We start from the raw sequence: 26972 nt of genomic DNA, 5'->3' as shown, positions 1-26972 counted from the left end.
GTTGATGAAGCAGGCACTTGGAATCTAATATAAAAAGAACGTCTATAGGGGGGAGCCTGAGTGGTTCAGTGGGTTAAGGCCTCTGCCTTCGGCTCAGGTCATGATCCCAGGGTTCTGGGATCAAGCCCCACATCGGGCTCTCTGCTCCACGGGGAGCCTGCTTCCTCCTCTTTCTCTGCCTGCCTCTCTGCCTACTTGTGATCTCTGCCTGTCAAATAAATAAAATCTTAAAAAAAAAAAAGAAGAAGAAGAACATCTATAGGGGCATCTGGGTGACTCAGTTGGTTAAGCATCTCCCTTCAGCTGAGGTCATGATCTCAGGGTCCTGGGATTTAGTCCCACATTGGGCTCCTTGCTCAGCGGGGAGCCTACTTCTCCCTCTCCCTCTGCCTGCCTGCCACTTCCCCTGCTTGTGCTCTGTCTCTCACGATCTTTCTCTGTGTGTCAAATAAATAAAATCTTTTTAAAAAGGATTTTTCAGGGGCACCTGGGTGGCTCAGCGGGTTAAGCCGCTGCCTTTGGCTCAGGTCATGATCTCAGGGTCCTGGGATCGAGCCCCGCATCGGGCTCTCTGCTCAGCGGAGAGTCTGCTTCCTCCTCTCTCTCTGCCTGCCTCTCTGCCTGCTTGTGATCTCTCTCTCTGTCAAATAAATAAATAAATAATCTTTAAAAAAAAAAAAAAAGGATTTTTCAAAACTTTTTTTAAGTTAATTAGTTGAAATTAATGAAAAACAATCCCAGGGTCCTCAGATCACATCCCACGTTGGACTCCCTGCTCAGTGGGGAGTCTGCTTCTCCCTTTCCCTCTGCAGCTCTCCCTCTCTGTCAAATAAATAAATAAAATCTTCTAAAAAAAGGTAGAAGTTATACACTGAGAACAACTTAGCACTACTTACAGAAATTAAAGTAGACCTAAATAAGTGGAAAGACATCAGTGTTCATGAATTAGAAAACTTAATAGTGTAAAGATGGCAGTATTCCCCGAAGTGACCTATAGATTCAATGTAATCCCTATCAGAATACAGTTGGCTTCTTTGTAGAAATTGATAAGCTGATTCTTACAAAAAATATGAAAACTCAAGGGACCCAGAATAACCAAAACAATCTTGAAAAAGAGGAAGAAAGTTGGAGGATTCACAGTTCCTGATTCCATAGAGCTCCACTGTGATATTGGCATAAGGATAATTGTATAGAATAAAAGAATCAAATTGAGTGGCCAGAAGTAAACCCTAGTAGCTATAGTCAACTGCCCTTCGACAAGGGTGCCAAGACCATTCAGCAGAAAGAACAACGTCTTTGGGGTGCCTGGGTGGCTCAGTTGTTGGGCATGTGCCTTTGGCTCAGGTCATGATCCTGGGGTCCTGGGATCGAGTCCTGCATCTGGCTCCCTGCTCAGCGGGGAAACTGTTTCTCCCTTTGCTTCTGCCTCTCCCCTGCTTGTTCTTTTTCTCTCTCTCTCTCTCTCAAATAAATAAATAAAATTTTAAAAAAAGAAAGAAGGAACAGCGTCTTTAACAAATGGTGCTGGGACAACCAGATATTCACATGGAATGCAGTGAAGTTGGACCCTTATATCACACCATACACAAAAATTAACACAAAATGGATCACAGGCCTAAATGCAACAGCTAAAATCATAAGACTCTTAAAAAATATTTTATTTATTTATATGGCAGAGAGAGCTCAAGCAGGGGGAGCGGCAGGCAGAGGGAGAGGGAGAAACAGACTCCCCACCTGATGCAGGGCTCAATGCCAGGACCCTGAGATCATGACCTGGGCCAAAGGCAGATGCTTAAATGGTTGAGCCACTCGGGGGCCCCTAAAAACATGAACTCTTAGAAGAAAATGTAGGGGTACATCCTAGTAGCCTTAGATTTGACAATGCTTTTTACATATATAAGATGCTCTTAAGTGTCTGCCTTCAGCTCAAGTCATGATCCCAGGGTCCTGGGATCAACCCCCACATCGGGCTCCCTACCCAACTGGGATTCTGCTTTTCCCTCTCCCTCTGACCCTCTCCACTGTTGTGCTCTTGCCCTCTGTCAAATAAATACATAAAATTTTAAAAAAAGATGCCAAAAGTACAAGCAACAAGAGAAAAATATATATATAAATTGGACTTGATGGGAAAGAAAACTTTTGCACCAAAGGGCACTACTAAGAGAATGAAGAGTCCAGAATGGGAAAAAAAAAATTGCAATCATATCTGATTTAGTATCCAGAATAAATATAGTATATATAGTATCCAGAACATATAAATAGTATCCAGAATATATAAAGAATTCCTATGATTAACAAAAAGACAACTCAATTAAAAAAATAAGCAAAGAGTGCCTCATGGCTGGCTCTGCCCATTTTAAGCATCCCATTTTTTTTTTAAGATTCTATTTATTTATTTGAGAGAGCAAGTGAGAGAGAGAGTAGAGAGACACAGAGAGAAGGAGCAGAGGGAGGGGCAAAGGGAGAGGGAGAAGCAGACTCCCTGCTGAGCAAGGAGCCTGAGACTCCAGGACCATGACCTGAGCCAAAGTCAGATGCTCAACTGACCAGAGAAACCCAGGCGTCCCAGGCATCCACTCTTTTTTATTTTTTTTAAAGATTTTATTAATTTATTTGACAGAGAGTGCACACAAGCAGGGGGAGTGAGAGAGGGAGAAGCAGGCTCCCCACTGAGCAGGGAGCCCCACATGGGGCTGGATCCCAGAACTCTGGGATCATGACCTGAGCTGAAGGCAGACGCTTAACCGATGAGCCACCCAGGTGCCCCCGCCTGCAAGTGTCCCACTCTTAATTTCAGCTCAGGTCATGATCTCAGGGTTCTGAGATCAAGCCCTGCATCAGACTCCACATGTGGGATTCTCTTTCTCCCTCTTTCTCCCTCTCCCTCTGCCCCTCCTCACAAGCCTGCCCCCGCCTCATACACACACACACACCAGGCAAAGAATTTGAATAGGCATTTCTCCAAATGTAAACAAATGATCAACAAGCCCATGAAGGAATGTCCACCATCAGTAGTCATCAGGAAATGCAAATCAGGGTCCCCGGGTGGCTCAGTGGGTTAAGCCTCTCTGCCTTCCAGGAGTCCTGGGATGGAGCCCCATGTCAGGCTCCCTGCTCAGCGGGGAGCCTGCTTCCACCTCTCTCTCTGCTTGCCTCTCTGCCTACTTGTGATTTCTGTCAAATAAATAAATAAAATCTTTTTTTTTAATGTTTTTAAAATTTTTTTCAGTGTAACAGAATTCATTGTTTATGCACCACACCCAGTGCTCCATGCAATACGTGCTCTCTATAATACCCACCACCTGGTTCCCCCAACCTCCCACCCCCCACCCCTTCAAAACCCTCAGATTGTTTTTCAGAGTCCATAGTCTCTCATGGTTCATCTCCCCTTCCAATTTCCCTCAACTCCCTTCTCCTCTCCATCTCCCCATGTCCTCCATGCTATTTGTTATGCTCCACAAATAAGTGAAACCATATGATACTTGACTCTCTCTGCTTGACTTATTTCACTCAGCAGAATCTCTTCCAGTCCCATCCATGTTGCTACAAAAGTTGGGGATTCATCCTTTCTGATGGAGGCATATTACTCCATCGTGTATATGGACCACATCTTCCTTATCCATTCGTCCATTGAAGGGCATCTTGGTTCTTTCCACAGTTTGGCGACCGTGGCCATTGCTGCTATAAACATTGGGGTACAGATGGCCCTTCTTTTTACTCCATCTGTGTCTTTGGGGTAAATACCCAGTAGTGCAATCGCAGGGTCATAGGGAAGCTCTATTTTTAATTTCTTTTTTTTTTTTAAAAGATTTTATTTATTTATTTGACAGAGAGAGATCACAAGTAGACAGAGAGGCAGGCAGAGAGAGAGAGGGAAGCAGGCTTCTTGCTGAGCAGAGAGCCCAATGCGGGACTCGATCCCAGGACCCTGAGATCATGACCCGAGTTGAAGGCAGAGGCTTAACCCACTGAGCCACCCAGGCGCCCCTATTTTTAATTTCTTAAGGAATCTCCACAGTGTTCTCCAAAGCGGCTGCACCAACTTGCATTCCCACCAACAGTGTAAGAGGGTTCCCCTTTCTCCATATCCTCTCCAACACACGTTGTTTCCTGTCTTGCTAATTTTGGCCATTCTAACTGGTGTAAGGTGGTATCTCAATGTGGTTTTAATTTGAATCTCCCTGATGGCTAGTGATGAACATTTTTTCATGTGTCTGATAGCCAAATAAATAAAATCTTTAAAAAAAAAAAAGTGCAGGGGCACCTGGGTGGCTCAGTGGTTAAAGCCTCTGCCTTCGGCTCAGGTCATGATCCCAGGGTCCTGGGATCGAGCCTCACATCGGGCTCTCTGCTCAGCGGGGAGCTTGCCTCCTCCTCCTCTCTCTCTCTGCCTGCCTCTCTGCCTACTTGTGATCTGTCAAATAAATAAAAATCTTAAAAAAAAAAAAGTGCAAATCAAAACTGTAATGAGATACCACTTCACACCTACTAGGATGGCCAGAAGTGGGGGAAAAAATGGAAGTATCAGTAAGGATGTGAAGAAATTGCAACTCTTTTTTTTTTTAATAATTTTATGTATCTTTTTTTAAATTTTATTTTTTATAAACATATAATATATTTTTATCCCCAGGGGTACAGGTCTGTGAATTGCCAGGTTTACACACTTCACAGCACTCACCATAGCACATACCCTCCCCAATATCCATAACCCCACCCCCCCTCCCAAGGAAATTGCAACTCTTGTACATTTCTTTTTTTTTTTTTTTAAGATTTTTATTTATTTATTTGACAGAGAGAAATCACAAGTAGGCAGAGAGGCAGGCAGAGAGAGAGAGGAGGAAGCAGGCTTCCCGCTGAGCAGAAAGCCCGATGTGGGGCTCGAACCCAGGACCTGGGATCATGACCTGAGCCGAAGGCAGCGGCTTAACCCACTGAGCCACCCAGGCGCCCCAACAACTCTTGTACATTTCTGATGGAAATGTAAAATTGTACAGCTATTGTGGTGGAAAAATGTGGTGGTTCCTTGGAAAATTAAAGAATTACCCTATGATATAATTCCACTCCTAGGTGTGTATCCCAAAGAATGAAAAACGAGTATACAGATACCTGTTCAAGGATGTTCCTAGCAGCACTATTCAAAATAGTCATAAATGTGGGAACTCAAATCTCTCTTATTGGATGACTGGATAAACAGATGGGGTATATACATGCAGTAGAGTACTATTCAGCCATGCAACGGAATGATGTACTGATCCAGGCTCCAGCACAAGGGAACCTCCAAAACAGGCTTCGTGAAAGAAGCCATGGTCATGTAGTGTATGGTTCCCTCTGCATGAAACGTCCAGACCAAATAAATCCAAGACACAAAGCAGATTACTGGTTGTCAGGGGATGGGGGAGGAATGGGATTAGTGCCAATGGGGGCGTGCAGTTTCCTTTTAGGGTGAGGAAAATGTCTGAGAACCAGTTTCAGGTGGTGAGTGTACCAGATGCCTCTGCGCTGTCCGCTTTAGAATGGTTAATGGAGGGGCGCCTGGGTGGCTCAGTGGGTTAAGCCTCTGCCTTCGGCTCAGGTTATGGTCTCAGGGTCCTGGGATCAAGTCCCCCATCCGGCTCTCTGCTTGGCGGGGAGCCTGCTTCCCCTCCTCCCCCACCCTCTGGCTGCCTGTCTGCCTGCTTGTGATCTCTGTCAAATAAATAAATAAAATCTTTAAAAAAAAAAAGATAAAGGAAGTGGCTGAATACTTTTTTTTTAAACATTTTATTTGACACAGTGTGTACACGTACCCACTAATGCACGCTCCCTGCTCTCGCTGAGCAGGGAGCGTGATGTAAGTCTCAGTCCCAGGACCCTGAGATCATGACCTGAGCTGAAGGCAGATGCTTAAACTGAGCCATCCAGGTGCCCCCCCACCAATACTTTCACCATGACCCAAGAACCATCAGTATTAAATCAGTATAAAGCCACACCGTGTTTTCTATACCCATCTATGAAATGCTCCAAGGATGCTACTTCCAAAAAATGCTGAATGGCTCTTCTACTGTTGGTTCTGAGGTTCTACTTGAATGTCACTGTGCCTGTCTAATCACTACTGGGCACACTTGTAGTAAGCAAGACCCTCTTTCAGCCAAGTTGTTGGGCAGTGGAAATGGTTTTTTATGGTCCGAAATTTAATTGGAGAGGACTTATTAATATTGATAATGCATTTTTATTTTTAAAAGAGAAGTAGAAACAGAGTGGATGAGAGAGAGAATCCCAAGCAGGCTCCAGTGAGGAGCCCAAGGCCGGGCTCAATCTCATGGCCCGGGATCATGACCTGAGCCGAAATCAAGAGGACACTTGGGCGCCTGGATGGCTCAGTTGGTTAAGCCACTGCTTTCAGCTCAGGTCATGATCCTGGAGTCCTGGGGTAGAGTCCTGTATTGGGCTTCCCCTGCTTTGCAGGGAGTCTGCTTCTCCCTCTCTCTCTGGCTACCACTCCCCTTGTTTGTGTGGTTTTTTTTTTTTTAAAGATTTTTTTTTTAATTTATTTATTTGACAGAGAGAGATCACAAGCAGTCAGAGAGAGAGGAGGAAGCAGGCTCCCTGCTGAGCAGAGAGCCCGATGCGGGGCTTGATCCCAGGACCCTGAGACCACGACCTGAGCCGAAGGCAGTGGCTCAACCCACTAAGCCACTCAGGCGCCCCCCCTTGTTTGTGTTCTAATAAATAAATAACATCTTTAGAAAAAAAAAAAAAGAGGACACTTAATTGGGGTACTCAGGTACCCCAGACTATGCACTTTTACTTTTTTTTTTTTAGTGATCCCTACATGTAATGACTGTGCCTCTCAAATTTGTGACCCTGAGATCAACAGTCTCATGTTCTTCCAACCGAACAAGCCAGGTGCCCCTGATGTCCTCTGAACGAGTACTTTACTCATTACACTGTGGTATTTCCCCTTTAGCAACTGAATTAATTTCATAAAACCTCCAGTGAAATCACACAGGTCCACAATGAAGCTGACATCAGGCTGCCATTTCTGAGATATTTTGGCTTGGGAATAGCAGGGATTGGCAAATCCTATAAACCTTTTTCTTTTTTTTTTTTTGAAGATTTTTTTACTTGAGAGAGAGTGTGGGAGCAGGAAGCGGGAAAGGGAAAAAGCAGACTGTCCCCTGAACAGGGAGCCCGACCCAGGACCTGGAGATCATGACCTGAGCTGAAGGCAGCTGTAACAGTCACCCAGATGCCTCACCCGCTAACCTTCTTAAAAAAAAAAAAAAGTCTCTATAAAGCTCAGGGCCATTGGGGTCTCACATTATATGTGCATTAGTTTGGATTACCTACACATCTTCAGGAGAGGACCCTAAAAGTTACTTACACTTCCCCTCAGGTTTCTCGTCGACCAGTGGGAAATGACTAAAGTGAGGGACCTGCAGGTTATTCCTGTCCCCTCAGGAGACAGAAGGGCATCCCTTAGTGCAATCCAAGTACTTACTCCCATCTTGGGGAATGAGGGCTTGGTTTAAGCCAAGTTAGAAGTAAAATGATTTGTGTCCTTTCACACTGGGCGAGAGGGGAAGAACTATGCTGAAATTTAGATTGGTTTAAGGCTAGGCCTCGGATTATTTACGAGAGACAAAAGAGCAGTTTCAGAGTTCTGTTACCCTTTCTGAGACTACTGACGTTCAATGCCACCAACCTTTTTGCCTCAAGAGAAGAAACTTCAAAGGGCACCCGCAACCTGTGGGTTATGCGTAAGGCACACCAATGTAACAGTAGTGATGCTAACAGTAGTGGCGACGGGCACAGACAATTCAGAGACACCATTTTCTTGCTTACTGAGCAATTTATTTGTTTCTAATTCTTATACTGACTTTTCATAAATATTCATCTCGCATTTCCAGTACAGGTCCTTGAGAGCAGGGCCTGTCTCTCACTTTTATCATGAATGAGCACCTGGTATGCAGTAGATACTCATGGAGTCTCCTACCATCTTGCCAGTTCCCTCTGGCCAATGCTTCCCCCAGGGAGACCGTTAAGGGTTTGCAGGGAAAACAGACCCAGAAGCAGCATTTCCAGAGGGAAGTATCTTCCACTTCTTTTGATTATATGAAAGAGTGACTGTTGCTTGCCATCCTTTAACACGTGCCAGCTTTCCTTTCCCGCAGATTCAGAAACCTCTAAAGGAATAGTATTTATCTGAAATGTGTTTATTTCACTATATTCATTTCTTACAGATAGCATCTATCTATGGCAATTTATATATTTTCTATTCATGGGAGTGATACTAAGTTTTTTTTGTTTTTAAATATACTTAGGGAGTAGTAACTCAATTTAAAGGAAAAACAGAAACAAAAACCCTGAAATAACAGAGAAACACAAATGAGGTTAAAAAAAAAAATGGGGGAAAAAAAAAAGACAAACACAAAAACCCTCCAAACTAGTGATTCACCAGAGACTACAGAGATTGGGAGAATAATGCCCTAGGCATAACGTCCTCATTCTGGAGGGGCTGGTGGGCAGGCATCCGAGGACGCAGGTCCACCAAGTTCATGAGGCCTTCGAGCAGAGCTCATGGATATGCCAGAACCAACGTCGCGTTCACAAGATCCCACTACATCTTGTGAGGATCACACACCACACGCAGTGTGCTACCGAAGCAGGTCAAAAACTGAAGCCAAAGCCAAGTCTTAAAACTTTATAAAAAAAAAAAAAAAAAAATCCTGTATAAAGCAAGATACATCCCAGTATTAAGCTGCTCTCAGAAAAAAAATAAAATAAAAAGGGCATTCAGCCAGCTGCTGTATTTAACAAGTAAAATATCAAAATCTAATTACCCAACTTTTATTATTCCAACTGCAGTGTGGAAAGACTTCACAGCCATGGGGAATGTACAACTTCTGCAGCCTTTGAACTGAGGCAGAAAGCCATACAACTCTAGAACACAAGCCCATGAGGTACACTTTTTTGAAGCAAATGGCTGGGTCTCTTCACCAAAGTTTCCAGCATGTTCCAGAAACACACACCCTAGTTCTGCTTACAAACAAAAGGAGAAAAGAGCAACGCGTGATGAAACACATCCCTGGTGACAGGGAGGAGGGTCACTCTGTGGGAGGGACGTCTTTGGGGTCCGCATCAGTCTGTTCTGCTTCGGCTTCTGCGACAGCCGGGGCCGGAGTCACGACCCTCACGGGGCCTTCTGCCTCTGTTGCGGCTGCCTGCATGTCCCCTCCGGCCTCGGCAGCTTCACCTCCTGCCTCCACTTCAGCGCTGCTCTTCTTGGAGGCCACGCCACATGGTGCCTCCACTCCCACCAGGTGTTCGGAGTGGGGACCGCAAGCGGCTTGGGCTGCGTCCGTGGGGCCTTCCCCTTGGGCCAGCGTGTCACTGCCTGCTGGAGCCGGCGCTCCTTCCCCATCTACCGCTCTCACTGCTGCCGTAATGACCTCAGCCAACACCTCCGCAGCCACCTCCTCGGGTGTCTCCTCCTTCTCCTCACCTCCTAAATTGTCATCTCCTTCGATTTCTGCATCGACAGCTTCGCTGGTGAAAGGGTCTTCACCCTGGCCAGGAAGAGCAATAAGTCAGGGCAGAGGGAGACTGAAGGGGGCCCAGGGTGCTGTGTTTTTATGCTGAACAGCCAACAAGAGAAACACTTCCCACTAAAGCAGGGGAGTGCGCCCGACAGGTGCTCAGCACCTCCGGCTTCAGAAAAGGCTTCTCAGAAAAGCCTCACTGCAACCATTTTGTACCTTTTGTCTTTTAACTCTTATTTTCTTATTTGGTTAGCTAGGACTAGAGCAGAATGGGGAAGGCAGAATCAGGGGCTATTCTTGTTTTGCATACTAGTAATTTTAATATTCACAATGGGTTTTTGAAAGATGTACTTCTCCTCCCTCATTCAAAAGCTTTTAATAGATTTTAGAATGATTTACAAATATTAATTTTTTTTTTATTTTTTTTATTTGACAGAGAGATCACAAGCAGGCAGAGAGGCAGGCAGAAAGAGAGCAGAGAGCCCGATGTGGGGCTCGATCCCAGGACTCCGAGATCATGACCTGAGCCGAAGGCAGCGGCTTAACCCACTGAGCCACCCAGGCACCCAACAAATGTTAATTTATTTTAAAGACTTTTAATTGTTTAAGAAAGAGAGACAGGGACACCTGGGTGGTCAGTTGGTTAAGTGTCTGCCTTCGGCTCAGGTCATGATCCCAGGATTCTGGGATCAAGCCCCGAGTCAGGCTCCCTGCTCAGTGGGGAACCTGCTTCTCCCTCAGCTGATGCTCTCCCTGCTTTCCTTCCCTCTCTTGCTGTATCTCTCTCTGACAAATAAATAAATAAAATCTTAAGAAAAAAAAGAGAAAGAGAGAGCGCATGCATGTCAGAGAGCAAGCCTGGGAGGGAGGGGCAGAAAAAGCAGCAGACTCCCCGCTGAGCAGGGAGCCTGACACAGCGCTCGATCCCAGAACCCTGGGATCATGACCTGAGCTGAAGGCAGACATTTAACTGACTAGTGAACCACCCAGGCACCCCTATTTACAAATACTTAATACAACTGCCCCCGTTTTACACTTTTTATTCAAGCATATAATAGTGAAGAAAGGTTCAAAAAGACTTAGGATTTCTTAACCCAATTGAAACAAAAAAGACTATTTTAAATTTTCGTGTCATTTAAGTACACAGCCCTGGTTACACGGCTGCCCCATTTTGTAGGTAAGGAGACTCAGCAAGCTGCCCAAGGCCAGGACGGAATCCAAATCTGACTCTCAAAAGCCAAAATTCAGCTAAAACGGTCTCTAGTTTAGGAAATGTAAACATCAGCAGCAGATCAAGAAATGGATTTTAAAAATACAGTATTTAGGGGGCGCCTGGCTGGCTCAGTCAGGGGAGCACATGGCTCTTGACCTCAGGGTCAGGAGTTCAAGCCCCACACTGGGTGCAGAGGTTATTTAAGAAAAAAAAAATCGAGGGGCGCCTGGGTGGCTCAGTGGGTTAAAGCCGCTGCCTTCGGCTCAGGTCATGGTCCCAGGGTCCTGGGATCGAGCCCCACATCGGGCTCTCTGCTCACCAGGGAGCCTGCTTCCTCCTCTCTCTCTGCCTGCCTCTCTGCCTACTTGTGATCTCTGTCTGTAAAATGAATAAATAAAATCTTTCAAAAAAAAAATTAAAAAAAAAAAAAAAAAAAGAAAAAAAAATCGGGTGCCTGAGCAGCTTGGTTGGTTAAACATCTGCCTTCGGCTTGGGTCGTGATTCCAGGGTCCTGGGATCAAGTCCCGCATTGGGCTCCCTGCTCAGGGGGGAGCCTGCTTCTCCCTCTCCCACTCCCCCCTGCTTGTGTTCCCTCTCTTGCCGTCTCTCTCTCTGTCAAATAAATAAATAAAATCTCAAAAAAAGAAAAAAAAATCTTTAAAATAAAATACAAACAAAAGCACTGACCAGCCACCATTCTTAAATTGTTATTTAGATTCTATGCTTTTAATGGCTGGCACGAAGAGAAGAATTTAAGAACCGAGAGGCTAGCAAACAGGTCCTTGTAGTCAGGCTGTGCTGGTGCTTAACTCTGCACCCCCCACACTGAAGTCAGGGGTGAAGCGTTTAGCAAATGGGCTTCCCAAGGAGGAAGCAGGGGCTGTCCCAGCTGGGCTTCGCTCCAGGGCAGCCTGTCTGGAACTCTACTATTCTGCTCCCGTCACTAAGGCTCAGTATTGTGGCAGCACTGGCCCTTCCTCCCCCTCGCGCTCTTGGCTCACGGATAGCTGCCTCTGCAGCAAAACCTCTTTCTGGCTTCTTTCCTGGACAAGCATCATCTAACCTGGATTTCCCTGTGAGTTCCTCAGCATCACTTGCTCAGTATTCACAGATATTCGAGGTTTCTTATGGTGAGCCTGCACCGCCACACAGACCAATCAAGCAGGACCATATCCCAGACCCTGCGCAAGCGCAGAGGTGTAGGAAACCCGGCCCGAAACATCCCTGCACCTGGCCGTTCCTCCCAAGATTCAGAAATGCTAAATACTGCGCTCTGGATGCAGCTCCACACTTGCAGATTCATCCTGCACTCCAGAAGCTTCTCCTGTCCGCTGCGCTCCTAAGCACGAACCTTGAGATATTTTTCCAGCATCTTCACTATGTGTCTGTTGTTCAAAACACTCTTAGCCACATGGAGACTGGTCTTCTTGAACTGTTCAGCAGCCAACTGCAAATGGAACCAAAGGAGAACTTTTACACATGGTGTACACGGGGGGGCAAGAAAAACTAGCCAGGCTCCCCTGAGTTGCCCTGGGGTCAGCCCGAGACAGGACGAGGACTACCATCTCTCTTCACTATGGCAAGTCCTCTGATGCCAAACTCCAGTAATGAGAGAAAGGTGGCCCTGGAGGGATATTGGAACTGAGGACATGAGGCAATGCAGAAAAGTCTGATAAAAGATAAGAGCACAAGGACACCACAGACGTCCAGGTCCCACGTGCATGAGCAAGGACAGAATGAGGAAACCTGCAGACAGAGAGGTGCTGTGTGGGCTTGGTGTAGCAGAAGGGCAAGTTTTTCTTTTCAGTTTTCTGAGTTACAGTGACAAATTCAGCCACAGAAGTAGGAATGCTGCAACTACTTGGCTGTTTTAGAGCTCGACCCATTCAAATTAGATAACCCCTTGTTGGTACGATGCTCTCCGCATGACCTTTCACAAACTAGCAGATTCTAAGGCAGGAGTAAGGACAGGCATTAAACCAGGGCTCAGCATGCCAGAGGCTATGGGCCAAATGTGGCCACGCCCATGCTTTCCATCTGGACTCTGGCTGCTTTTGCCCACCAGCAGCAGCCTTGAGGTGGTAGAGACCCTGGGGCCTGCAAAGCCAAAGTCTATGATTTGATTCTTTATGAAAACAACAAAAAACAAAACAAAACAACTAAAACCGGGCTCCTGGATGGCTAAGTTGGTTAAGCAACTGCCTTTGGCTCAGGTCACGATTCCGGAGTCCCGGGATCCAGTCCCACATCTGGCTCCCTGCTCCATGGGGCGTCTGTCTCTTCCTCTAGCCTTTTCCCCTCTCATGGTCTCTCTCAAATAAATAAATAAAATCTTTTAAAAAACCACACACACACAAAAAACCTCTGCTAATACCAAGCTACACATTTAGTCTTGGGCCCCATCAGCTAAGTAGGACTAAGTCAGTTCTTAACTATGGGTCCCCTAGGCCACTGTGCTCTGAACAGCCCTCAGCCTCTGCTCCCAGGAAACCCAGTTTGTCAGCAACTGGGAAACTCACTTGTGTGGTTTAAAGGGAACATTCTCAACCAGGAGAATTTCAGCTACTCTAAGTCAACCCTAAGCAACACATTTTTTTCACATTTTAGTAGAGACTGGAATGCCTCTTATGAGCACTGATGAAATCACAGACTCAGCGGACTCCGTCAAGACCGCCTGAAGATGCCAGCATTACCTGCAAGACACAGAAGGCTCTGTGCCCCACCGCTGGCGGACTGTAGGTCCCAACCTGGCCCAGCCCGGGGAGGGGACTCACCCTGCGGTTGTGATTGTGGTCCACCGAGTGCAGGTGCCGCTGGAGGAGCTGATGCTGCGCGGGGATCAGCATGTCACACGCCAGGCAGTGAGCAGCCTCTATCTTCTTGAAAAAGTGCTCCTGGCCAATCCCTGTAGATAGAACCCAAGTGTGGTGTGATCTGGGACAGCTGGCAAGTGATGCTCTCCTCCTGTCCCCAGCAGGGCCCCATATGCTCCCGGCAGTCCTGAAGGACCAGGTTAGGACAGCATCTGTGGGGCCATCAACCTGCCCTCCAGCATGGGTGTGCGGACAGAAGACCTTCTATACCTGGGGATCTTCAACTTTTTTCATCCTTCTCGTCATTTTTTTTTTCACACAAAGAAAGAAAAAACACCAGAGGGCTTCCTATCAGTCCAATAAGCTGCCAGCAGCCCTGTGACATTCATCAGGCCATGCTCACAAGGTTCTTTCCATCGCTAAGTGTCTCACCTGAGGATCCTCCCATCACATCCTCAGCAGCCCTGCGCTGGGCTGGCTCTGCGCTGTGCCTCATGTCTTAGCAGCACATGGAATGGCGCGCCCCAGCATCACAACTCACCTTTGAAAGGATCTGGTTTGGGTTTTGTGCTTTCCTTGTCCATCAACTCCTGACGCCGCTTTTCAATTTTCTTGTTCCTGTTTACGATGTACTCCTAGAGGAGATGTCGCCAAATGAAACGAGCACATCATGGTGTATGTGCCTCTCCTAGCTATACCAGAGGCAGTCTACCAAGGTGGCTACCAAGCCCCCGGCAGAGGACAGCTCTGTCTCGGCTACCCCACAGATGGGAAGACGCCTGTCCGAGCAGTTCTGTGGGCACAACTCATGGGAACTACAATGGCTGGAGTGCTTAGCTGTCCCTCTGACTTGGAACTTGTATGCTGTTGTTCTGAAATGTCCAGGCCTCTTACTTCCCTTCCCTTTCCCTTCTCTGTGAGGGATCAATTCCTGGAGGACCATGAGGAAACAGTGATTGAGGCCAAGTGTGCTTTACCTGGAGGAACTCCACTGTCTTGTCAGGGAGTTTGGTACTGATAAACCTCAGTGTTTCTTTGTGAAATTTGCTTTGTAGATGCTTCTGGATTTCTTCATCTTCAAAGCTACGAAACTTGCACACAGAACAGGCAAACTGAATCCTGGAGAAAAGACGAAAAGAATGATGACATAACAATAATCAGCTCATCTTTGGTCAGAATGGAAAAGGAAACGGGGAAGCAATCTACCAAGACTTTTGACTTCGTGTGGAACATCCGAGTAGCAGATGCCCTGGGTCTCCCTATCCTGAGAATGGGGGTACAATCTTGCAAGTGTTTTAGGAAAATGATTCATGCACCACACCAGTCTTTTTGGCCCAAGGGCCCACAAGAGAAGACACTAAGGTGGAGACTTTCCAAAACTGTGGACTCCCTGATGGCCCCAGACCACTGCTTGGGGAGGAGGGGATGTGGGTGTAGTACCTAACTCTGTAACTTCTTCCTGTGTCACCAGGATAACACATGGGAACCTCATTTTAGTGTGAGGGATAAATTCCTGAAGACCTTCCACAATCTAAAACTCACAAAACCCAAGAACAATTTTCCCCTGGGATTTAACATTAAGACCTATCATTATCAAATTCTACAGCTAAAAACCATAATCTTTGTTGTATACTTTAAAAACCTCACAGATGTAGTCATACTTTAAGGCAAGGGGAGAACAGCCAACAAAGCCCTATGTCCTCCCAGTGGGGGCGCTGCTTCCCTCTGCTCTGCCCAGGCGGCTTTGGTGTATCTGGGCTAACAGCATAGGCCGTGTGGCACTCAGGATTCCACATCTACCAACTGAGACTTCTGCCAGCTCCCAATGCCTGTCTTCTGACCTCCGAACAAGGCACAAGACACCTGGTTTTGCATATACTCTCAACAGAGGAGTGATTTTTTCTTTCCCTAAAGATTTTATTTATTTATTTGAGAGACAGAAAGTGAGCAACAGAGACAACGCAAGCTGGGGGAGAGACAGAAGGAGAGGGAGAAGCAGGCTCCCCACCAAGCAGGGAGCCCGATTCGGGGCTTGATCCTAGGACTCTGGGATCACAACTCGAGCTGAAGCCAAGGGAGATACTCAACCGACTGAGCCACTCAGGCACATCCCTTGACAGAGGAATGAAGGTAAAAGCTCGAGGGCCCTATGAGTACGAACGGGTATCAGGAAGTTATCAAAGAAGTGTGGGGTTCCTGCTTCAGCTTTACCTCCTCTGTAACAATCTCTCCAAGTCTCTTTGAGGACCTTCTGTCCCTAGGGTGGAGTCTAAAGATTCCTTCTGAAAAAGTCATCTCAGTTTTCTTGGGGTATGAAAATAATCTGACCTAGCCATCATTTATTCATCTGTTTGAAAACAAGCATTTTGATAAATTTCTGTTTAACACTCAGAAGATCCTACCTTCTAGTTCCTGGCTTTCTTGCTCTACTGTTGGCTCTTGTTTAAAAAAAATTTATTTACTTGACAGAGAGAGAGACATCACAAGTAGGCAGAGAGGCAGCAGAGAGAGAGAGGAGGGGGGTTCCCTGCTGAGCAGAGAGCCCAGGTGTGGGGCTCAATCCCAGGACCCTGAGATCATGACCTGAGCTGAAGGCAGAGGGTTAACCCACTGAGCCACCCAGGCACCCCAACTGTTGGCTCTTTTGCTAAAGTTTCTTTTGCATTTATTCGCACAGAAAAAGCACCACCCCATTTGAGCCTTAAGGGCAAGGATCCCCCCTTACGACAGAAGGAGAGCCTGTGTGTAGAGAAAAACCACATGTGGTCAAGGCCTGAGCAACCAAGGGCTCCCGTGGCCACCAGTAGTTTCCATCTCTAGTCAGTAGTCACCTGATCACTGGAGAGACAGAGAGGCACATGGTGTGGTCACACCAACACCCTTCGTACTTTTGCAATTCTTTTTCTGTTTAGAGACAAAATCTGTAAGATACTATCTTTGCATACGTAATTGCCATGTTGAACTCTGGAGGTGGTCTGGATTTGGATAAGACACCCAAAGCACCTTCTTAGCAGTTCTGCTGAATGAAGTTCACCTCTCCGGAGTGACACATACAAACCAGGGGCAAGGAAACTCCCCGGAGGGGAGCAGAGAGCAAGAGAGCCCCCTGCTGGATACATGCGGGCCACAGAGACCCACTGGCAAGAACAGAATGCCATCTGTTTCCCCAGTTTTGTCTTCTCTCCACCTGACTCGGATTTCCTGACAGGCTCCAGAGGCAGATCAAACCGAGCTGCTCCTGCATTGTGGAGTGAAGACAGATGGGCTCCAGAGAACCCTGACAGTGCTCAGCTTCCGGCCAACCTCCCACTTTGCCTGCCTCACCTGTCGGCCGCTCGGTCTCGCATCCGGTCTCTCCTCCTTTGCTTTTCTCTTCTCTTCTTTACTTCATCATCTTCATCGTCCTTCTCTCCTGCAACAGATAAGTTCCTTCGAGACGCCCTGAGGAGCCCACAGAGGAGCTGAGCACCAGGGCCTTGATGGGGGTAGGGGCCAGTTTGGCCACTACGCCCCCGTTACCCGCCGCTGCCTCCACACAGGGCAGGGTCAGGACACCCTGAGGCACCAATAGTCTGTCAAAGGCTCCCAACAGGGATGCGCCTTTGATGAGAACCCTTGGGAGTTCCCAGGGAGTCACCTTACTCCCCCCCACATGGCCTGATAAGGCTGGGATGGGCCAAAGACCCAGTCCGCCCATCCCACTCACACCATGGCCCACCTGCTCTCTTGTCCTTTCCTATCCTGCTTTTCCGATCCAGTGCCCTACCATTGGGTCTTCTCCCAAAGTCACTTAAGGAGAGAGAGAAGCAGTTCTTCCCAGATAAAGAGGCAGCAGATGGAAGGCCTCAGAAAATAAAGCAAGCCACTCTACCGCCCTCCGTCCCACCTCTAGGTGGACCATGACGACTGTCCCGTCAGCCTCTTCTGAACTAGGGCCTCAGCAGGTCTGACAGTCCTTGCTGGCCCAAACTCTATCTTCCACTCACAAAAACAGTCCATCTAGGGCCTTCCCAGGGCTACGAGGGAAGCAGTCCTAGAAACAAAAGTGGGAAGAGACCAACTGGTCCTCCGTCGTCCCCTGGGGCCAGTGCAGGAGCTCCTCCGAGAGCTGTGCAGCCCAGCATCCCAGCGTCAGGCCAGGCCAGGCCAGGGCACTGCGGCTCAGGGCCAGGGCCAGACACTAAGGAAAGGTTGGATAAGCATCTGAACTGTAACCCCTACCCCTGATGCCAGTCACGAGACTGTCCCACGAAGATGGCGACCGGCGTGCGCTGCTCAGAAGCCTCTCAAAAGAGCGTGTGGGGTTTTTGGCAAGAGGTCACTGCCTGAAACTATTACTGCTGTTTAATAGCAAAGTCATCCCGGGTAGGCAGCAGGACCTGCGCGCAATAAACATGTCACCTTTGCTTTAGCATCTGCCCTGCTGCACGAGCTGCTAAATGCTGTGTGGTCCCAAGCTACAGGCATAACTGCTTCAGGACTGAGGCGGGAGGACCTCAGCAGGGTGGCTCGGCCTGAACACACAGGAGGAGGATCTAAGCCAGGGGCCTGCAGATTGACGGGAGCAGAGCCACAAAGGAGGCAGCCTGTGATTCTTGGGGAAAACCAGCTACGGACAGACCCATGGGAACAGGAAAAGAAACAAGTGGTTTCTGGGTAAGCTCAAGGCCACATAGTCTCAGGCTGCTTCTCCATGGCCCGTCGAGAAGGTTTAACTTTGCTCTGCTCTTGCCACTTATTTTGGACTTACAGGTGCCCTGCGAGGGCACTGGTGAGCCCTGCTGAGCCCTGCTGAGCAATGACAGTCTCTGGAGGATCCCGGGCTTGGGTGTACCTGACAGGTCTCCCCTCCCTCCACCCCAGCTCCCAACCGGGGCAGGTGTCTAAACTCCGTCCTGCACAGCAGGAGGACTGCTGCTGCCGGCATCCCCACCACAGAAGCTGAGGGCACAAGCCTGGGCTGGCAGCCGAGGAACTATGAGAAAAGAAAGAAGCCCAGGAAAAGACAGTAGAGGGATCTGCACTGGCCAATAGGTAACACAGAAGACAGGCTGGAGAGCGCCTTTCTTTCATTTGAGACTCTCCCTTCCCTACCACTGCAAGCTGTTGTAGACACTCAGAAATGAGGTGTTCCCCCACTCCCCTGCCACAGCCTGCCATCAAGTGAGGCAAACAGATCTGTTTCCAGCAAGTGCTCTTCTAAGCACTGGAGTAAGGCCTCACGGTGAGCACCATGGCCAAGGCCCACCCAGTGGCCACGGCCTCTCTTCTGCCCTGAGCCACCAGTCCCTGCATCCAGGCCCCAGGCTTGCTCAGAAGGCCAGCCCGGCTGGGAGCTGAGCAGACACGGGAAAGCTCAGAGGGACACCAAGCAATGCCTACCTCTCTGCCTCCCGGGGTCGAAGAATTCATCCTCCTGAAAAAGGGAACACACAAAGTCGGACTATGAGGTGGAGTTTCCATAACTTTCCACAACCAACCTAGCACCCTGCCACCACCTGGTCACAGTGTGTCAGGACAGTCCCAGGGCAGTGGGAGAGGCTGAGCGTGTTCTGTCACTGCTCCTGGTTGCCTTCTGAGATTCTGCAATGACCAGCTGCTTTTCTAGTAAAGTCACCGGCTCTTTCCTGGTTCTTTCTACGGCCAAAGAACTGCCCTTGGTAACTGTGTACCTGCGCAGTTCTGCACGTGGGAGTGCCGAGAGCCCATCCATCAGCTCTATGTCAAGAAACCCTGACTGACAGGATGCTAGCTCCAGCATGCTGTACCGAAAAAGGGCTTTACCATGCTCCCCAGCCTTCGGTTCATATTTACCAAAGGCTGTAACAAACCAGGTGTGGATTAAAAATGATGCATCTATAACTGAAAATCGAAACATCGCCCATTTCTTAGGCATTCAGCTCAAGAGTAAATAAGTCACCAGCAGAGACACAGAGATTCCCAGACTCGAGATCTAAGCAAACCAATTAGGGAGCGAGTGAGACACCCCCCCCCCCCCGCCCCAATCTGACCATCAGAAGCACTCGGTCGAAGTCTTCACACATCCAGGTCTCCAGGCTACCCCCAGACATGGATTAGAGTTTGCAGGGGCAGCAAAGGCTCACCACCTAGGTGCTCGTGTGTGGTCATGGCTCAGGGGTGGCCTTTAATGCCTATCTCCTGTGACTGGCTTTAAGGGCTGATGACAAGGAGGAAGCTGAGCACCAGCACAGGGGTGGCAGGACACGAGTTTGAAAGCCTCGGCCCACACAGCCCGCGTGTGCTATGCAAATCACTGACGACACAGGAATGGCCGGGATTTTTTCCAAGAAGGGAAGGATTGTCATGAGTGCAAAACTCTTAGAAACCTAGCTGCAAGTCAGGCTATTAAATCCACTCACAAAGCAATCAAGTCTACCACAGAAGCTGTTCCTGCCTCTTTGGGAGAAAAAGGCTAAGTAAAGAAAAAATCCCACACTAGAGAAACAAAAAAGGGTGACCAGTGAAGATGGACTTACACCCCTGAATTCTTCATCTCCTGACCGGAAGTCAGCAGCTCCATCATCTACCAGACACAAAGGAGAGAGAAAGTCAGCCCCTTGGGAGTTGGTCCACTCCTTGTTTCACCCTCCCAGGTTCACTGTCCAGAGTGACCGTGCTTGCGCTAACTGCAGTGGGGGCCGCAGGAGAGTGGGTGACATGCGCCACCCTCGAGTTCAACACCTGTCCACGTATGTATGGGCAGGCAGGTAGAGTACTGAGCAGGAAACAGATTCATCCTACACCCCCCGGGGCCTACCGTTTTCAGAAAAATCTCCTTCGCTATCAGCCCGGGCCAGTTTGGCATCTGGCTCATCGTAGATCTGGAACTGCTTCCGTTTTCTGCCCATGCCATCTGGGCCACAGCGGTCAAACCCTCTCCGCCTGGGCTACAGACACAAGCACATCTGATGTACCGCTTACCCGGACCATTAAGACACCCCAGAGAAACGAAGAACGGAGAGGTTGTAATAGCAAAGAAGAGGCAGAAAAGGTATTTTCAGAAAACAAAGGGAGAAGACATAGTTGAGCCATGCCCCCATCCCCAATTTCATGCCGAGCAGAAGTCAGACACAGAAGGCCACACGTTATGTGATTGCATTCACATGAAAGGTTGGGAGAGACAACTCTACAAAGATAGAAAGCAGATTAGTGCTTGCCAAGGCTGGAGGCGAGGATGGGGAGTGACTGCTAATGGTAGAGGTTTGCATCTTTCCCAGCTGATGAAAATGTTATAAAATTAGATGCTGGGGAAGGCTGCACAATTCTGTACATTTTTACTAAAACCTGATCGTGCACTTAAAAAATGAGTGAATCTTACGGGACACACATTTGCCTCTACCCAGCTGTTTTGAGAAGGCGGCAGATTAGAACTTCCTGAGGGCTTACCCGATCTCTCATCCGGGTCTGTGACCGGCCACATCCGTAGGACACCGAGTTGTCATAACTGCCGGCCCCCTGCATGCCCATCACACCGAAGTCAGGGGCAACGGACTGGGAGAACAGGGAAGGCGGTGGCCGGCTGGGGGAGGGGCCTCCCAGGCCCCGCCCACCCACATAGTTCAGCTCTGTCCAGGGAGCAGACAAGGGCTCTGAGGGGGCTGTGGGCGGCATGAAAGGATCGCTGCGCATGAAGGTGCTGGGGTTGCTCCGGTCCTGGAAGCGGCCCTGGCCCTGGCCCCGGCCCCGCATGAAGCCATCAAGGGAGCCCCGCTCACGGGCTGGGTCTCGGCAGTCACTGTACTGATTACTAAAGCCACCGTTTCGGTCAGGCCCCAGGTCAAAGTCATAATCGTAGCTATAGCTGGGGCGATAAGGATGGTGCTCGGGGAGGCAAGACCTGGAGTCATAGGACTCGAACGACTGGAAGCGGAAGGAGCTGGAAAGGAAGCATAACCGTCACTATAATCCAGGTACAAGCCCAGGTCTCCTTCACATCTGGCTTCCCTATATTCAGAACAGCACACCACACCACCACAGAGGTCTCCTCAATGTTGGGAAGGCACAACACACAAACCCCCTTGGATGTTGCTGAATGAGGTACATGAAACCCTTGGCCACAAGAACAGATCTACAGGTACCTGATGCAGAAATAAGAAGTCTAGCACTGGTGTAGTTTATTTTAGCTAAGCCCCACCACCCCAGACACGAATAGTCCCACTGCGATGCCTCTGCCCATCTCATCTACTCCACACTCAGGAGTGAGCTGGGGAAAAACCCTCCCTGGAAGAGGGGGTGCCCACTGTCATCTGCACAAAGCTGGGGCTGAGGGGGGGATCCTCGGGGAAGGGTTCAGGTTCATAATCACCTCTCCCGGTCCTGCATGCCCTCCCCACCGCCGCTGCTCCCGCCCCTGCCTCCTTCCTTGGACATCATGTCCAAACGCTGGTTGATCTTGGCAATGAGGGAGTCGGAATTGTCGGTGCACGGCTCTGGGCCGTAAGAAGCCATGTGCACGGCAGGGCCCCCAGCTCCCAGGCCATCACTGGCCTTGGTGGCCTCCCATGAGGCTGGGCCATAGCTGTAGGTCGCTCCTGTGTTGACACTGGTGTTCTGTGCGCCATAATAATTGTAGTTTTCATAACCTGCCACAGGGAGGAAGAGCCAAGCCACAAAGTCAGTCTATGGCAGACACATCTGGGGAAAAGCACCCACTACCCACAAAGAAGGAAGAGTGTCAAGGAACCAAGTGTCACTGGATCACCCCACACTGTGCACATCGCCTGCCAAAAGGCAGCAGGAGAAGGGCAGGGATGCAGCCTCAGCAATGAGCGGTTAGGTTTTCCATGCAAGATCCGAAGTCTTGTTCCCTATCCAAAGCCAGAGATGGCTAAGAATGCACAAGCGGCAGTAGGGGCTGCTGCTCCCAGAACACAACCACAACCCTGGCCTCCAACAAGTTCTCCTTGAGAATGCCTGGACCTGCCAAGTCTTCAGGAGAGCTACAAGCCCAGCTAGAATGGGACGTGGGGATGGGAGGTCCCTGTGTCCCAGCCCTTCTGGTGGCTGACCAGAGGAACATCTTGCCTACTCACAGACACCCAAAGGGCCTACCTTGCCAGCTGGCCACACCAGTTCCGTAGGCACCTTAGAGGAAACAAAAACAGACAAGAGCTTTGTATACAGAGTGAAGGTACCTAAAATAGCCCTGCCAACCATCCCCTCACTCTACTACCCACAGGTCCAGGGCTGCAGGTGGCAGTCTGTGGGAGGCACCCCTGGCTGTCCAATAAGGCCAGGAATGGCTGGGGCCCACAAGCTGTAAAACTCATTTCCTGTGTGGAGCACTCAGCTAAACATAACCAAGACTTCTCTCGTAGGCAAGCCCTGTCTCCCCGAGTAGAACAAGCGGAAAGGACGCTGCAGCATTCCCAGGAAGTGTCCAGCGTGGGCCACCAGCCAAGAGGCCAGATCCCCTGGCAGAGCCCTTTAAAAGTGCCAGTTCTCACCAGCAGCCGAGCTCAGGCACCATCAGCACAGACAATGTATCAGTTGAAAATCATGTCCTTGATTCAACTGAGGAAGGGGACATTATGTACCCTAGTGACATGAAGGGCCTCCTCCTTTAAAACTTGGTGATGGGTGAAAAAGTGATTCCACCACCCTCAATGGTGCCAGGGGCAAGTTCCAGGCTCTGAAAACAAGGAGGGCCCTCAGCTCATCCCCTAGAACAAATGCTGGCAAAAAGCAGAAAACTTCACCACCAGGAAGGACATTTGGGTCCTTCAAGCAGAGAGAGCCTTGTGATCTGGATTCCAGAGCAGGGGTGGCAGTCAAGCCCCCACGTCACATCTAGCCCGCTGCCCGTTTTTGTACAGCCAGCAAGCTAAGAATGGGTTTTACTTTTTTAAATGGTTGCAGATTAAAAAAAAAAAAAAAAAAAAAAAAAAAAAAAAAAAGAATATTTCATGACGTGAAATGCATTCTTTGCGTCTTTCATATACTTGTCAAAACTCACAGAACATAGAACCAGTGAGTATTAACTGTGGATCATAACTAACAACAGTGTATCGACCCTGACTCCTTGCTGACAATAAATGTTTCCCACTAATGCTAAATATTAATAATAAGGGAAACTCCTGGGGTGAAAAGTAGAGAGATCATATGGAATTCTGTACTATCTGCTTAATCCCATAAGTCTAAAACTGTTGAAAAATAAAGTCTATTAGTCATAAAAATCTTTCATTAAACCCCTGGCTATTTACTTAGAATAACCCAAATGCCTAAAATAAGGACTATCACACATGAAAATTACATGGTATGCAAATTTCAGCGCTCTTAAGTAAATATCACCAGCACACAGCCACATCTATTTCTCTATAAACATCTCTGTGACTCCTGCATTGCAGAGACTGTGTAGCTCCCAAAGCCAAAACAAATTTCACTGTGTAGCCCTTTACAGAAAAGGTCTCTGGATCCGCAGGCTAGCGCCAGTCCTCCTGTCAGCCTCCCCAGGTTCCAGTTCACGGTTCCTAGGTTTGTCATGATGGTACCTCAGATCAGACCTGTGGGGGTGGAATCTACGCCTCCCCATAAGGTCTTACCTTGGGTGTTGGCAGGTCCAGCACTCCATGCCCCATAGCCTGCGGAGAGAAGAACTGTGAGTTAGGATCCTATTTGTCACGCTAGACAAGAGGTGCTCCTGAGGTGCTCTGAGGAGCCAAAAGTAATCGCCTTTAAGGAGAGTTCCATGTCAGCCTCACAAGGCACCAGAATGCACACTGTCCCTCTAAAAGTTCTCCACAGCTGGTTGATTTGCATTACCACACTCCACCTGCCTGAGGTCAAAGCAGAAAAAGAGTTGGGGAGAATAGGCTTTGGGGCCAGCTCTGCCAGCAGCCTGCTGAGGGACCATGGCCTAAGTCTCAATCCACAACTTAGGAGAACACAGGACAAAATGCCAGGTGGCCCGGTAGGAGGACACAGTTGTGTCCGTACCCTGGGGGCGGTTTGGCTCACCAAGCAGCCCTAAGTCCCCCATAACTGAAAAACAAGGTTCAGAATTTGGAGATGACAACAGTGCCACTGCAGGCCTCACTTCTTTGTGACTTTGGACCCTCCAATGCTCCCCTGGGCCTTCAAGTCCCAGAGCTTCAGCCTGGCCTAAGGTATCCAGGTAGCACTCCTCTCTGTGGTGGCTTCCCTTGCCCCTGTGGACTCCCATGACAGCATCTGTCTGGGCCTGTCATTTCTCTGTTCCTGGAACCTCAAACAGAGCTGGGAAAGGGCAGCTATCCACACCCGTCAACAATCCCCAACATTACAGAACAGGAATCCACCCTGTCTCTCTCTCAGAGCAACCCAAGCCACTAGCTAAGTGTCCAACGTGTGCTGACACATGACAGGCACTGAGCACACGTTAGTGTCCCTGAATGCCATTTAGAGATTAGAAAGCTAACGCTTAAAGGCTAGGGTACTTGATCCAAAGACATGCCGCTGATGTTTGCCCTCTCCAGGCTACAGTCTCTCCATGCCACACAGTCTTCTACACGTGTGAGGTAGAAAGACCAAGCAGCGAGTCTATCAGCAGATGACGAACTACCGGGTGCTGGTCTAAGTAGCATACGCTAATCACATAACCTCACAGTGCCCCTTTAGGTGGGTAATAATTACCCTGTTGTACCCAGAGGCTCAAGTGGCTGTCACTTGCCCATGATCTTGGAGCTGGAGAATGGAAGAACTGGGACCTGAACACAGTTCTAGATACCTCCCACAGCCAGAGAACAACTGTCAAGACTCAGAAAGTACTGAGAAATAACTCTAGGTGCCAAAGCTAGGAAGAATTCAGGGAGGCCCCACCACCTAAACTGAGCCTGAAGGTTTTGGCAAACAGGAAGTGAGGGAAACAAAATCTCTTCATGCTCACGGTGTGTACACGGGGCAGGATTACTGTCTGAGAGATCTGGTGGGAAGCAGGCAAAAAATTGCAAGACCCCATCAGATTGCAGAAAAGACGGGGAGAAGCCAGGGTGAGGCACCCCAGGACCCTGGAGGCAAAGCACACCGTGCACCTCAGGACCTCTCTTGCAATTCCTGCTGCTGGATCCTCACACTGCCACCTTTCAAGATCTGTGCCTTCTCTAGCGGTTGCGGCCGAGATCAGACTGCTTGCTTCTCCAAGCTCACATACTTGGATAAGGACTGCACCTGGTCAAGTCCTATCATCCCACGAATTCCAAAGTTCGGCTGCTTCCTCCGGGCAAACCTGACTGCCAGCACGGAGTAAACGCCTCCGAGGAACCTCTGATTCTTGACACTGAGACCCGGCCGCTAGAGAAGATCCGTCCTGCCGCAGGCTGCGAGGCCCAAGCGGCACACTCCCTCTTTCACAGCGCTCAGCCACCTCCAGGCCACCCCCCCCTCCCCGCCCCCAACGCACAGAAAGACACCCAACAACTGACCCCGAAGTCTTGTCCCTAGGCCAGCACGAGTCCTGCACAGGGCAAGAGTCCGCCGAGACTGACCCTTGCAGAGTCCGTGCTCAAAACCACTGCGCTGCACCGCGGGACTGGAGGTGAAAGCTCTGACGCCGCGCCGCCCGGACGGCTTCCGGGACCCGCGCGACCGACCACGTGCACTGCGCGCAAGCCCCCGCGAAGCCCCACAGGCCGGAGACAGGCAGCCCAACTCCCTCGGGCTCCAACCGCGGACCCCGCGCCCCACGAGTTCTCGCTGTGGCTCCGCCCCCGGGGCGCCGCCATTTTGTGGTCTTCGGAAGGGGAAGGCGGGCCTCAGAGCAGCCGGGTGCACCGGCCCAGCCTCGCTGGGACTGAGGGGTAGAAACGGCCAGGACAGCCCAAGGCGCCCCCCGAAGCCCGCCGCAGCGTCTGCCCGCCAAACCCCGCCCGCCTCTTCAAGCCTGGCCGACCAATCCGCACGCAGCGCCCCGGGAGCGACGGCTCCTAGGTCCAATGAGCAGCGCGCGCGCGCGCCCCGGCCTCCTCTCCGCGGGTCGGGCTGGAGTAACCGCGCTCCGGCGTAGGCCCGAGTCCGCGGCCCTCTACGCAGCCGTAGCTGCGTTGCCGAGGGAGCACCCGTCTGCCTCCACCCCGCATTGAGCCACCCCGACGAACCTCCGTATCCCTGCTCCATGTCTTCAGCTCGGCCCGCCAGCAGCCCCTTTTTCTAGGCTGCCACAAGACGCATGCGCTCAACACACCTTCCGCCGCCCGCTACTGGAAAACCAGACACATACGTCACTCTTTCCGCACAGCACCATTGGCTAGCTTTCACTGCGCACCCGCCCCTGTCGCCCCTGCGGGCCTTCCGGTTGCTTGGGCTCGGCTTCCACAGCATCTTGGGAGTTTTGGTCCGGCCACGGAGTCTTACTGCGCGCAGGCGCTTCCGTCTTCCTTCCTGCCGCCAGTGCGCAGGCGCACCCCCCAACCCCTTCCCGGGTCCCGCGCG

At 49.7% G+C, this 26972-nt stretch overlaps 1 protein-coding gene across 6 annotated transcripts; it reads right to left on the bottom strand.

Moving 5' to 3' along the window:
* Positions 1 to 7811: 7811 nt before the first annotated feature.
* AKAP8 (A-kinase anchoring protein 8) lies at positions 7812 to 26771 on the bottom strand. 6 transcript variants are annotated; one of them, XM_047699367.1, is made up of 14 exons: positions 26639 to 26771; positions 24110 to 24148; positions 22620 to 22652; positions 21874 to 22150; positions 20955 to 21444; positions 20326 to 20455; positions 20045 to 20091; positions 18930 to 18963; positions 16872 to 16959; positions 14525 to 14666; positions 14089 to 14182; positions 13509 to 13639; positions 12086 to 12181; positions 7812 to 9548 (listed from the first exon to the last, which is right to left on the bottom strand). In XM_047699367.1, exons 1-14 carry the CDS (start codon positions 26655 to 26657, stop codon positions 9087 to 9089), a joined length of 2082 nt encoding a protein of 693 aa, XP_047555323.1. In that variant the 5' UTR covers positions 26658 to 26771; the 3' UTR covers positions 7812 to 9086. The 6 variants fall into 6 exon arrangements, with proteins under 6 accessions (XP_047555323.1, XP_047555347.1, XP_047555339.1 ...); XM_047699391.1 differs by lacking the exon at positions 26639 to 26771 and adding an exon at positions 26217 to 26409; XM_047699383.1 differs by lacking the exon at positions 26639 to 26771 and adding an exon at positions 25967 to 26210.
* Positions 26772 to 26972: the final 201 nt, after the last annotated feature.

The sequence above is a fragment of the Lutra lutra genome, chromosome 1 (assembly GCF_902655055.1).
Source record: "Lutra lutra chromosome 1, mLutLut1.2, whole genome shotgun sequence".
Taxonomy (NCBI): domain Eukaryota; kingdom Metazoa; phylum Chordata; class Mammalia; order Carnivora; family Mustelidae; genus Lutra; species Lutra lutra.
This window is presented reverse-complemented; position numbering and strand designations above follow the sequence as displayed.

What these genes read in the sequence shown, in the direction of transcription:
- AKAP8 (XM_047699367.1), bottom strand. An exon ending in GGCATGCAGGACCGGGAGAG is followed by an intron (nt 21,445 to 21,873) that starts GTGATTATGAAC and finishes CTTCCTTTCCAG; the next exon opens with CTCCTTCCGCTTCCAGTCGT. An exon ending in AGGAGATTTTTCTGAAAACG is followed by an intron (nt 20,092 to 20,325) that starts GTAGGCCCCGGG and finishes TGTGTCTGGTAG; the next exon opens with ATGATGGAGCTGCTGACTTC.